This window comes from Notechis scutatus, chromosome 3 (assembly GCF_049901735.1).
Source record: "Notechis scutatus isolate UNSWTSFEM ecotype Mainland chromosome 3, rNotScu1.2, whole genome shotgun sequence".
Classification (NCBI taxonomy): domain Eukaryota; kingdom Metazoa; phylum Chordata; class Lepidosauria; order Squamata; family Elapidae; genus Notechis; species Notechis scutatus.
The window spans coordinates 47,793,003-47,807,211 of NC_142011.1; the positions used below are offsets into that span (position 1 = coordinate 47,793,003).

The 14,209-nt window shown below is 37.3% G+C and overlaps 1 protein-coding gene across 7 annotated transcripts in view; it reads right to left on the reverse strand.

Moving 5' to 3' along the window:
- ATP2B4 (ATPase plasma membrane Ca2+ transporting 4) overlaps positions 1 to 14,209 on the reverse strand; it is a 155,500-nt gene that overhangs the window by 11,651 nt on the left and 129,640 nt on the right. For all 7 annotated transcript variants that reach the window (XM_087959745.1, XM_026676858.2, XM_087959749.1 and 4 more), the window contains 5 exons: positions 13,717 to 13,908; positions 12,800 to 13,013; positions 5,387 to 5,598; positions 3,403 to 3,510; positions 2,331 to 2,513 (listed from right to left, as the gene is read on the reverse strand). In XM_087959745.1, the coding sequence (XP_087815871.1) occupies positions 2,331 to 2,513; positions 3,403 to 3,510; positions 5,387 to 5,598; positions 12,800 to 13,013; positions 13,717 to 13,908 (909 nt within the window). The remainder of the gene's footprint in view (positions 1 to 2,330; positions 2,514 to 3,402; positions 3,511 to 5,386; positions 5,599 to 12,799; positions 13,014 to 13,716; positions 13,909 to 14,209) is intronic.

The following is a 14,209-nucleotide window of genomic DNA, read 5'->3' on the forward strand; positions in this document are numbered from 1 at the left end:
AGATAATGTGCATGTAAGCAGAATGCTGTATGATGCAAAAGTGCAGCATGCACATCTGGAAACATCAGTGGGATAACACATTTCCAAATGTTTTTTCTAATACAAATGTTCTTAAAAGATATCGATGTCAGCCCAAAACAGGCAATATAAAAGTGTGTGCTAAGTTTATCTCTAACGTACAAACTCTGGGATCACAGTGGGACATTTCTTTTTAGCCAATGTTAGGAAATGAGTAATATAGTAACCAAGCAGAATTAATCGCAGCTGACCAAGTCATCCCAAAGCAGCAAACACATATTAGCATGCAGGGGTTTCACAGTAGAAGATTTTTTTTCCACCTTATTATTCCAGATTTTGCAAATGCAGGCATAGAAATGCTGCTGTCTTGATACAACCCCCGGTGTTCTAGGTTACTAGCAAACGGTTTTGTCTCGATTTGGAAAGTAAGAAGGGAAAACATGGTGTATTTTGTAGTTCAATCATGTAAGCAGTAAAAAAGAATCCCAGCTATATTTCATGGGGAGGATGAGAGAGAAAGAGAGATAAATGTAAGCTATTTTGGGAAAACTGCAATTCTGTAAGCTTTGTTTTTCAGACTCAAGGCTGGTTTGCATGCCATATTATTAATAACAACCACCACAACCACAACCACCCCCCTGAGATGTGTGACTTTTAGTGTTTGCCATAGCTGGCAGTATTTTTAAATTAGTGGGCATGGAAAGCTCCATCAATGGACTGATCCTTTGACAAACTGGACATGGTCACCCCTTCTTCCTCCTTATTAGCTTGATAGGGTGTCTCCCCTCCCCGATTTTGTTATACCACCATTATAAGAAACTAACTCAATTTTATAAATTCCAATTTATATCTATTTGTACCTACCATCCACAGGTGAGTCTGGAATAGAAAGAGGAGGGTATATACTTCTGAATGGTTCTCCTTCCAAAGATTTTGAGCAAATCAGCTTAATGTACTAAACCAAGCTATGTATTCAAGCATTCTGTAGTTCTGCTCTTGAAAGCATTTTGTGCACTTCATGTCTCACAACTACCTCTGTGGCATATCTCAGGCAGAGAGTGACATGCAAATGTGACTTTGCTTTGCTAATAAAAGACAGTACCAGAGTTCAGTAAACACATGCAGTCTAGGATATTTTCAGTGGATTCATTGCCCTCATCTACATCTTTTGTTTTTAATTTGTACCCATAATCATACATTTCGTTTTATTTTAATCAATGCATTGTACAAAGACCCATTTTCAAGATGACATACATTAAAATTCCCAGGCATAAGTACCTTCAAAACAATGTTCCTTCTTTTAGGACCACATTTTCTACTCTGGCGATAAACTCCTACAGCAATATATCTCAACCATGGTAACTTTAAGATGCATGGACTTCAACTCCCTAGCCAGCCATGGAGAATTCTGGGAGTTGAAGTACCTTGCATCTTAAAGTTGTCATGGCTGAGAAACATGTGTCCTTTAGTAATGAATGTAATATTCTCTTCAGAATCTTTTGGAGAGGGGCAGCTTTCACAAATCCTAATAATAATAATGGCTGTGCAACAAATTATAATTTTATCAAGGAGAAGAGAATACTAACATTAATTTGGCTTTTGGGATTTCTAGCCATAAAGCTCGGTGCTTCTCAATCTTCAAATTGCCCTCTTTCCCATGCTCCTTCTTGTTTACTGTACCAATAATCTCTCTAGATAGTGGAACTAAGTAGTCCTACAAGATCATTTGGCAGGCAGAAACAGGAACACCACCTTCCTTTCTAAAATTTGAAGGCTGGATAATGGCTGAGCAAAAAAATATATATCTAAGCAGCATATTGTCTTTATTGTCAACCTTGCATTAGCATTTCATAAAAATTAGCACGACTATGTACCCTTCTCACACTTGCTTATCTCTTAGAATAGATCTGTTGTGAGGCAGGTTTAGGGAGAACTTTCCCCAATGCAAGGATGGAGTCCTAGAAGTACTCCTCAGCTGAATACATCCATTTAACTCCAGTTGCACAAATGTTGCTAGTTTAAACATATGGCTAATTGATCTCAATTACTTCAGCAACAGGGATGTCATATTCTTCCAATGTATGTCCTTAGACTGGTCTTGCTTAAAGCAGGGCTGTCAAACTCCCGGCTCATGGGCCAGATGCGTCACACATTGGCCATGCCCAAGCCCGATTTAGCGAAAGGGAAAAAACTTCCAATATGTCAATATGATGCTGCTGTGACAATGTGAGTTTGACACCCCTGGCTTAAAGCAAAGCAACAGCACTACTGCAAGCTGCACTGCATAAGGGAGAAAAAAATAGGTGCCATACCTGAGTCTGTATTCTGTTTAGACCACGGAACCACAGGATTTGTCCACGTCGAAGCTCCATTTCAGCATGGTCAATTTCATCTACACCTTCATTCAACTCTTCTTCTGCAATATCTTCTTTGGTAATCCCATGACCAGCCTCTTTCAGGAACTTCAGTTGATTTGTTGGAATAGTGCTGATCAACTATAGAAATGGAATGTTCAGAATTAATTCTTCGGTAGCTGTTCTGACTTTATTGTTCAATAAGCCTGAATATCTAGTCAGGTGATGATTCCCAACAGTTCTGTACATTTGTAACATGCCATCCTCAGTTTAATTGGCATTACATTTTTTTAAAAAATTACTTTCTAATTCATTTCAAGTCTGTCTTTTGGACACCTTCAGGGTCTCAAAATGTCCCATGAAATAGCAAACACATTTGTAACATCTTTGAAACTGGCTTTATAAGGCTGTTCCGTGTATTTGTTTCTGGAAAGGATTTCAACTTCAAAAGAAAAACAAATGTTCAGGTTTAGAAGGAAAACAACATTTTTTTCTCAAGAGAAATAATGAAATTATAGGGATTGAGAATCTAATAGCATATGACTTTCCAGAGTTACTGGTGAATTTATTCTCACCTGAAAAACTCCCCATACTGATTTAATTGGAATATTTGAGGATACAAATATCAATTCACATATTTACACAAAATGACCCCAATTGTATCTTGTAAGTAACAGATAGCCTGGGACCGCTATCCTTCCATTTTTATGTATCCCCTAATTCTATGATATACTTCTCAACTTTAAAAAATATGCCACAAAGCATTAAAATTTGATTTTAATATAAAATAGGATAGAAAGTTATGAGTAAAATGAAAATGGTACTGTTACAATCACACATTAAATTTGGTTATGTTGGCAGCTAAATTGATAATATTGTTATTTAAGCAGTTAACGGAACAAACACAAAAGTAAAAACCCTTTTAGGATTTTTGCAGAGAAATGAGATTGGCAACAATTAACACATAACTGAACAACATGCAGGAACAAAACTAATTGTTTAAATAAATGTGGAATATTCACTTTCTTACCTGTCCCCAAAGCAGCTCTCCTACACCAATGAAAATACACCAAAACCACTGACTCAAGGTAAGTCCAGAGCAACTAAATGGTTTACCACCAAATTCCACAATAATAATCTGAAATATCGGGAGAAAAAGAGAACAATGGGAAAATATCAGTAAAGAACAGTCAAACCAATCAATTATAAACAGTGTATTCTTTATGCAATTTAAGAACAGTACTAGCCTAGCCTTTCATAATCCATTGTCCTTCAGATCTGTTAGAATGGAAACTCCCTATATTCCCAGCCAGCTGACTTTAGAAATGGAAAACTGCAATATATCCAGCAAAACCAGGTGCTAAAACTGGCTTTGGCAAACCACCATCCAAAGCAATAAGCTGAAATGCATATAGTGAAATCAAGCCTGGCAATTCTAGTGGGTGAAGGAATTAAAATGAAAGAAAACATCTGCATGATAAACCTGCTGACTCTAAAAATTGCAAACCTTCAGTCAATATTGTTAACCTAAAGCAGGGGTGTCAACCTCAAGGCCTATGGGCCGCATTGGAGCCACAGGCTGCTTAGATCTGGCTCGCAGGGCCGGCCTGGAAATAGCAAAGGACTGGCCTGCGGTGCCTCTGCTAGTGAAAAAGGGGCGCAGTAGGCCACGCATGGCCCCCCATGCCCTGTTCTGGCCAGCAGAGTGCTGCAGGAGGTGTCCGTTCTGTCTGCTGTCCGTCCCTTTGCTCTTCCCCCTACCCCCCGGAGGACAACTACAATGCTGATGTGGCCCTCAAAGAAATCCAGTTTGACACCCCTGACCTAAAGGAATGAAAAAATGGCTGCAATCCACAACTTCAAATGAGGAAGAGGAAAGGGAACAAAAATTTATATTCTTAGACATGAGATAATTTTTGGACTCTATTTGTTGACAGGCAGACTCTTCTAATAAATGCTACTACCAATTGGGATGGAGGTTTTCTCATCTCACAGAGCTCAGAAATAAAATCGTTTGTCATGTAAGAAAAAAATGAAATACACCTAACAGGTTAAGTAATAACAAATACACAAAGAAACAAAAACTGTTAGAAAATTCAGATATACAAAAGTTATAAATTGGAAGTTTATCTTATACGAATATTTGCTAGAAATAACATGTAGCTACATTGCTATGTATCAAAGGATGCATCCTAAGAAGCAAACATAGGATGACACTATAATAATTGATCAATGTGTGATCAACAGGAGGATTAGTGTCTTTCACATCCAGACTCAACCATGAAAGTGGAAGTGGCAGATCCATTCAGGGAATTTATTGTAATGACTTCCAGTAGAGAATGAATTAGCCCAAGTCTGATAAACCAAATGAATTCTATTTCTGATCCAAATCTACTGTGATTATCTCTTACCATAGTCAAGGGAAAAAAAATCAATATCGGGTTCCAGATAAGAACAAATTTTCCCATTCTCCTGATCTTAAGATTTTAAAAAAATGTTTTCCTTTTCTGCTTTAAATTGTTTTTTCCCTCACATCAGCCCAGTAATTTGACCCAGCATTTCAAGAGGAAACTTTCAAACACAACCAAAACAGTTGCATATTCTTCTTACACATAAATGGAGTAGCAAACAGTTTTGGTCCATCTAATAAGATGCAGAAGAGAAAGTTCTTTTCATGAGGGATTAGCCTTTCTAATGTCCAAAAGGATGAATCTTCTCAGTCCTGCTGCCACTTGTTTAGAACATGTTAGACTGGGCTCCATCCTGATTATTTTTCAGAAAGTTCCCAAAATGTGGCTTTTCCTAAGACTGTACACTTGTCAGTGTTTCTCAATCTTGGCAACTTTAAAATGTGTAGACTTCAACTCCCAGAATTCTCCAGCCAGCCTTGCATAAAGTTGCCACGACATTCAGTAAACATTACAATTTAGAATATGTTTGGTGGGAGAATGATGGACTTTTCCATTTCACAATCTCTCCTTTCCTGCAATCTCACCCAAGCCCATTTCATTTACCTGAGCAACAAAGGTTCCTAGCACCACTGTACAGAAGATTGGATTCCGGAAAATGGCCTCAAATACGTTTCTTTCCCCATGAATTTTGCGAGCATTGATTTCATTGAACAGTTGCATCATGACAAAAGTGTTGAAGACAATTGTGTAATGTTCAGTGGGTGGAGAGTGGAGGGGAACATTCCGGCCACTGTCAATATCAAAAAAAATTTCACCTGTAGGAAAAGAGTTTGAACAGCACATTAACATATTCTTTCCATCTACAGATATTCTTTATGATACAATTACAGAGTAAAATATGCCACATATACACACTGGAACAGAACTAGTGGCAAGTGTCTTGCATTCCATGACCCTGAAAGGTATAATTTTCATCATCAAGCACTCTTTTTAAATATTGTTAAATTAAAGCTTAAAAATACAAAGATTCAAAAATGACTTTACAATCTTTTTGCATGGTTGTTAAGCAAATCACCATGGTGATTAAGTGAATCAGACAGTTGTTAAATGAAGCTAATTTCCCCCATGGACTTTGCTTATTGGAAGCCAGCTGGGAAAGTCATAAATGGTGATCATGTGATTCCAGGATATTGCAACTGTCATAAATACATCCTGGTTGTCAAGCGCCTGAATTTTGATCATTTGACTGCAGGAATGCTGCAATAGTCATAAATGTGAGGACTGGGGATTTTTTTTCAAGTGCCATCATAACTTCAAACAATTATTAAATGATCCTAAGTCAAGGACTACATCTAAGGCAATTTTATATTCCCCTTTTTTAACTTTGAAAGTTCTTGATGCTTACTCCCTTTAAATAGTGACCCAGAAACTTATTTCTTTCTATTTTCTGTCTTTCTCAGCAACTCTTTACTTCATATAGCACACCTCTTTTGTAAGTCCAAGATATGAAACTTGTCCAAGTCATTCTTCTGATGTATTATTGGTGAATCCCATTTAATTACTCCGCAATCAGCCAGTTTCATTTGTAAGTCTTGTGTAACATCTTTTTCCATATCATTCTTGTATTTGTCATTTTTAAATCTATATCCAAAGCAGCCTGGTTCTCAGTTGTTATTTGTCTTCTAACTCCTCTTTTAAACTCATTGTTATAATAGCAGAGAATTTTTGGAGAATTTTTTTGAGTGCGTTGATGCTAAATATCCTTGAGTTCTTCCGAAGTCAAACTACTTTTCTCCATTCTGTACTGTCTCTTTTCCTTTAATTATAATCTTTACCAGCTTCTGACTACCTCTACTCTCCAGACTTCAAAGATTCCCCATATGTTTTTTTAAATTCACAACATTTTCTCACAGGAGGATTTCTTACACTTAGGTTCAAAATCTTCATATATTTTTAATAGAATTTTAAACAACCCACAGGAAGGATTCTTATAATTAGTTTCTAAATCTTATTTCCAATCCATCTGGCCCCTTCGTCCATTTAAAACTTCAAAATTGTTCCACTCACCCCTTTGCTGCTTATTTCAGAGTGAAAAATGTTCTTACACATACATACTGTATATACTCGAGTATAAGCCTAGTTTTTCAGCCCATTTTTGTGCTGAAAAAATCCCCTCGGCTTATACTGGAGTCAGATTCCCTCTGAAAAAAAATGGTGTGGAGTCGCGGCCTCCGGTGGCAGCGACTCCCAACACCAGCCGGGAAGGAAAGGCAAAAAGCGCTTTGCCTTTCCCTTCCCGGCGGCGGGACTGGGGCCGCGCGGCGGTAGTGACTCCTGACTCAGGGGCCTCCGAGGAGGGGAAGAGAGTGACTCCTGCCTCCCGCTGTCATCATCATCATCTTCTTCTTTTGGGTTAGTGAATCAATTAAACCTTTCATGATAGTGAGATCGTTTCCCAAATTAATTATTTTTATTTTTGAAATTTACCAGTAGCTGCTGCATTTCCCACCCTCGGCTTATACTCGAGTCAATAAGTTTTCCCAGTTTTTTTGTGTAAAATTAGGTGCCTCGGCTTATATTCGGGTCGACTTATACTCGAGTATATACGGTACATCTTCTTTTCTCAAGGACAGAAATATCACCCAGTATGATGAAATCTGTCTGTTGTAAAGGTTTCTAATCTCTAAAAAGCAGTTAATAATCAGTTTCCTGAAGTGATTAAGAAAGGAAGTGGGCAAATTCAGCGTTCGCTTGAGCACTGAATTCATATGTCTTGGGCAAAACTGACTTTTCCCTCAGCTCCTAGAGCAATTAAGAACCCATTGAAAGGAGACTGCTGTCTTACAGTCTCCTCATTGGGAGCATCTGTTTGAAGCACTTATGAGTGATCCCAGGTTCTCCTCTTTATCCGATATGGAATTTCAAGGTGCCAATCTGTTTGCTGGCTCATTGTTTTGCCATGGTTGTCAGTGCTGCAAAAGGGAAGCTGTCTTCAGGATGGCATAGCTTTCCCCAAAGTCCTTTCATCAAGAACTGTTACTAATTTTGTTACTTTTATATTCCATCTTTTTCAGTAGGAGCTTGCAGCATCTTCCTGTATTTTTCACCCTTTATCACCCTCTATTTTTATTCAGCCACATTTGGTAGGGAGAGAGAGAGAGACAGACCGTGCATGAAATTTCTATGGCTGCAAATGTACTTGAACCTGGATCTCCCCAGCCATATACAAGAGAGAGGGGGGAAATGATCAGCTGGACCCTTCTGTTTGGGAGGAGAGGATGCCAGCCATCATGAAGAAGGGATGAGACGCTTCTTTTTAAAGAGGCCCTCCTTGGATCCAGCAATGTTTGATAACTATTGACTAGGTTCCACTCCTTTAGACTGATGAGTATTAGCAGGTTTCAGTTACTGAGTCTACTAGAGACTTGAGCAATTTTGGATGAGACAGAAACTGAATTATTAATTATAATAATTATTATTAATTATTATTAATAGCTCAAATCTATTAAGATTTCCAAGTGGCTCTGGATACCACAGTATACTCTTGCATTGCTTGAAGGAATTGGGGACTGCTGAAGGCACTGCTTTGCAGTGTTTCTACTCCTCCTCAGGGGTAGACAGGAGAAATTGGTCTGGAAGTATAGTGATGACAGGTGACTACTCCTTTGTGTGGTACTGCAGGGATCAGTCATCTCCCTCTCTCATTTAATATGCACCTGAAACCAATAGGAGAGATCAGTTGGCAGTTTGGGATGTGAAACCATTAATATGCTGATAATATTCAGCTTTGTTTTGCCACCTGGGACCCAGTTGGGGGCTGGATGAGATGAAACAAGCTGAAGTTGAACTAAGCAACAGCAATAGCACTTAGACTTAAAAACCACTCTACAGTGTTTTATAGCACTTTCTCAGCGGCTTACAAGTGTCAACATTGCCTCCAACAATTCGAATCTTCATTTTCCTGACCTTGGAAGGATGGAAGGCTGAGTCAACCTTGAGCCAGGATTGAACTCCTGGCAGTGGTCAGAGTTAGTTGGCTTACATGGAATGCAATATGGAGTGGCTGTTTGTGACTGTTCCCTGTTGGCTCTGTATTGTCTCTTCAAGAGATGGTGTTGATGCTGAGAAAGAGTTTTCTTGTGTGCATGGGTATTGCTGGGTGGCCAAGGAGGGCTGTCTTTGCTCAGCTACTCATATTGCCTGGAATAGGAAAGATTTGGCTACAGTAACTCTTGCCTCTTATGCCTCAACTGGTCTTCTGCAATGCATTCTACATATGGTTGCCTTTGAAAAGCTCCCAAAATTACAGCAGCCTGGCTGCTGTGATTATGCTTGTTTCGATGATCATACTGTTCCTGTATTAGTGAAAGTACTAACTGTTGAGATAGAAAGTTTTATGTGGATTGGCACCAAGATTGCTCAATCCAACCAGAGTTGACTTGTCTAAGGAATTATCTTTAAAAAGCTGCTAATAGTGCCGCATATTGTGAGGTAATGACCAGAAAGTGCCACTTTTATATCATGGTATCAGTTCTCTGGAACAGCCGCCCATGAAGCTAAATTGGTCTTCTGTGATGTCCTTCTGGAAATTAAAGAAAAGTAGATTCTTCCAGAGATCCTGCAAGTAATCTGTCTTTGTCACGGTTAATTATTATACCATTTAAGTGCCATTCATTTATTCATTTGCTGGAATTACATGTCACATCAATCATAATAGACTGAGATAACAATAGAAAATATAATAATGTAGTAATATAGTAACAGCAGTAATTAAATACAATAAAATAGATTACAATAATGCAAAATAAGAATATACTACATTGATACTGACATTTTTGTAGTTTGAACATTGATGTATTATTCATTTTTAAACATTGTTTCCTTAAAGATTAAAAAAATTAGTGGTACTTTTAATGAAGAATGTTTCCTTGACAGTTATTCTGAAATATTTAATAGAATCAAAATAATGAAAAGTAGCCAAATATTTACAAACCACCATGGAAATTTTAAGTTTTCCTATAGAAAATGTACAGTATGGTCCTACCTTAATTGAATAGTATCTGATAATTTATCAGAGAGTTGGACAACATTATTATGAGAAATATCATTGAGAAAAGAAAACCCTTATTTTTCCAGTTATTAAAGCAAAATTAAAAAATAAAATAATTGTTGACAATTGTTTATAATTTAATGTAATACAGCATAACTAGGCAGCAATTTAGTATAACTAGAAAGTGTGTTCTTTTTTTTTTTTTTTTTGCTCTGCTCAATTTCTTGCTCCTCTTTTAAACAAGTCTTTTGTTTTGATCCTGTCTTACTCTTAGCCTTCCTGCCAACTTCTTTCTCTTGTCTTCTGCCAGCCTAGTCTTGGCAAATTTTGCATTCCAAAAAGTCTCCAACTTCCCTAATTAATATATTCAAATTAAACTAGTGAAAAAAAGAATACAGTTTATATTAATTCACTCTCTGAGTACAAATGGCTCCTCATTTAAGCAATGTTAGAATTACCTAAGAGGCTGCTGGAAAAATAGACTGTTCCCTTAATGGAATTGCCTTTCTTTATGCTTCAATTAAAGTTGGTAGATAATTATTTGAAAACCTTCATTACTAAAAACAAAACAGCTTCCAAAATGGAAATGATGAGCTATAAATATATGTATTTCTCAGCCACAAAACCAAAGAAATATACATACAGACTCTGCCTTAGAGTTATAGTGAGATTCTTAGACTTCAACAGCAGTTATTTTTTGCTGCTGCTGTTCCACCCTCCCCTCTGAATTTCTGCTGGTTCTGCAGTAGGTGAAAAAGCACAGAGCCTCTAACAGGAAAAAAGCAAACAGAATAATCCAGAAGTTTTCCTCTGTATGAATCTAGTTTACTGATGAATGGAATAATTCAGTTTAACAGTGCAAACATAATGCTTCCAGTTAGAATGAAATATTTTTTCACTGGAAGCTGTGTGCTATCTCCACTTCTCTTCTCCCTATATACCAATGACTGCATCTCAAACGATCCATCTGTTAAAATGCTGAAGTTTGCTGATGAGACAACGATGAATCTGCATACAGACAGGAGGTTATACAACTTGCCTCGTGGTGTAACCGGAACAATCTGGAACTGAACACACTCAAAACTGTAGAAATGGTAGTAGAAGTGGTAGACTTTAGAAGCAACCCTTCCATACTACCACCTCTTACAATACTAGACAACACAGTATCAACAGTAGAGACCTTCAAATTTCTAGGTTTTACTATATCACATTACTGAAAATGGACACCTAACGTCAAAAACATCATCAAAAAAGCACAACAAAGAATGTTCTTTCTGTGCCAACTCAGTAAGCTCAAACTGTCCAAGGAGCTGCTGATACAATTCTACAGAGGAATTATTGAGTCTATCATCTGCACCTCTACAACTATCTGGTTTGGTTCTGCAATCCAACAGGACAGACACAGACTTCAGAGGATAATTAGGACTGCAGAAAAAACAATTACTACCCACCTGCCTTCAATTGAGGACCTGTATACTGCATGAGTCAAAAAGAGGGCTGTGAAAATATTTACAGACCCCTCACATCCCGGACATAAACTGTTTCAACTCCTTCCCTCAAAACGACGCTATAGAGCACTGCACACCAGAACAACTAGACACAAGAAGTTTTTCCCCGAAAGCCATCACTCTGCTAAAGAAATAATTCCCTCAACACTGTTCAACTATTTACAAAGTGTACACTACTATTACTGTTAATCTTCTCATCACTCCTTGTCACCCATCCCCTCCCACTTGTGGTTGTAGGATTGTAACTTTGTTGCTTGTATCCTTACGATTTATATTGACTGTTTCCTAGTATGATTTGATTGTTGATTGTACCCTATGACTATCATTAAGTGTTGTATGTTATGATTCTTGATTCTTAACGAATGTACCTTTTCTTTATGTATACTGAGAGTATTTACACCAAGAAAATTCCTTGTATGTCCAATCACACTTGGCCAATAAAGTATTCTATCACAACTGAAGCTGTACCAAGTTCTAAAAACACACAATACGATGAGGAACATCCAGTTTGTGTGGAGTCAAATTTATCAGGAGAAACCTCTCAGCCTTCTCATTGTCACTAAGTGCAACATAAAACGTGATTCTTCAGAATTTAATTTTGCAGGTTTTCTTTCCATTTTTTGACTATTCCTGTCATAAGCATGTTACAATGTAATTTCATTCATACTAATTAAATTGATACCTACTGTTTTGGCTGATACTTTAAACAGATATAAGCTTCTACAGCTGATGCTGAATATTAATATAAATTCTGTTATAATCAAGTACAATAAAGGAATAGGCAGTAAACTTCATCCCGAAGTAAGCAGTACTAGTAATCAAAAACCAATTTTCCTTGGCTTGCACTCATGACAATTTAAGACATAAAATTGTGTGGTATTATACTATTTATCAATAACTACTAGTTGCCCTTAAAGAACATGACATCTGCATTCAATATTACTGAGAGATTGAAATATGTCTAATGAAAGAGGACAGAGGTCAATCAGGTGTATCCCCTGAATATTGAAGTATCTTTACCTATTTCTTGGCATAGATTTTCACAGAGGACACTTAATCAAATATGAAAAACAACTACATGACCTTTTTTCATTTTCTCAAAAGCACCAGGAGACAAAACATGTCCCATAAATTGAATTAATCAGCTGAGAACTATCATGGAGATCTTTTAAATAGGTTTTTTTTCTCACTATCTTGGAAGAGCAAACAGATAGAATATAATTAGGGCCACAGATTTGGATTGCAGAATCCAGAACACTGGATTAAGCTGTAAAAAGAGAAAGAAAACTGTTTGCTATCACCCAGAACACTGGGTGATAGCAAAGTTTTCTTTCTTTTTTTACAGCTTAATGGTCAACTGGATTTTTGCAGCCCAGACCTTTTAGCCTTATTTAATCCAACAACAGAAAAAAATGATCCCAGATTACTTAGCTGTTCTATATACTACCCTCTACTCACCTGCAAAAAGTAATGTGAAAATAATGGTGAGCTGGTACACGGCATGTCCCAGAATGTTCTTCATCATGGTTCGGGAAATTAGTGGCTTGTTGCGACCATATGGCCTACGCAGGAGCAAAGACTCTGAAGGGGGTTCTGTGGCAAGAGCTAATGAGGCAAAAGTGTCCATGATCAAGTTCACCCACAACATTTGGACAGCCTTCAGAGGTGAATCCTGCAAAGAAAGAAAGAAAAAAATCCTTTCAAAAACTACTGTAATATACTGCAAACATAGTTCATGGCTATTCTTCCCCTTCCCCTAGTTCTTTAACTTGGGAATTGACTAGTGCTGAATTCATACATCTGGCTTACTATGATAATCCAAGAATGCTAGCATTTCCAGTCCAATATTATTACTGTTAATACAATGATTAAATACTTTGTTAGTTTAGTGTTACAGTATGTCAGAGACAACAAGCATCTCTTTGTGCAGCTTGAATGCTCTTCTTCAAGTTGTTCACATTCCTAATTTCAACTGAATAAAGGGGAATGTCAATTCTCTAATTCTAGTACTGTAGAAATCTTTGCATAAATGTGATGCAAAAAGAACTGCTGCAATCTTCTGATGAAAATATAAATAAATTGTTTATCACCATTAGCCATAGTAATCCATTATACACTGAATTATTGTCTCTATCACCTCTATTTGTGACCTTCCTGGGGTATCTAACTGGCTACTGTTAGAAAAGCTAAATTAATAGACTTTTGGTTTCCTTCTGGAAAATAAAGTTCTTTTTAATCTAATTCTCTTATCTTTGAACTTTTTATCTTTATGTGCATGAAGACGAAGTTTTGATTGTTGTATTTGAAAACCTCTAATGGAGCCTAGATCAGCTCTAATTCATTAGTAAAAGCCCAACTCTTTTAGCTATGGTTACCTGTGTGATGCAAGCACCCGTGAAAGCCACAATCACAGCCACTACATTGACTGTCAGCTGGAACTGCAGGAATTTGGAAATGCTGTCATATACATTGCGGCCCCACATTACTGCCTTAACAATGCTTGTAAAATTATCATCTGTCAGGATGATGTCTGAAGCCTCCTTAGCCACATCTGTGCCAGCAATGCCCTGAGAAAATAAAGACCAGACAGAGGAAAGACAATTAGTCAGAAAGGAAGCATTATATTTGTTTATGTTCAATTTTAAGACTTGCACCCACAAAATGTTAAATGTCAGTTCATTTCAGATGTGACACTGCAGTGTACATTATATGGAAACATCTCATTTTTCCAAAATATCCAAATGAACCAACACAAGGCTCTTTGACAATTAAGATACCTAATCTGTATTAAGACAATTAAGATACCTAGCTTACCTTTTTCCCCTTTCAGATCAAAAACTGTGAGGAAAAGCTGGCCATTGCCTGTTT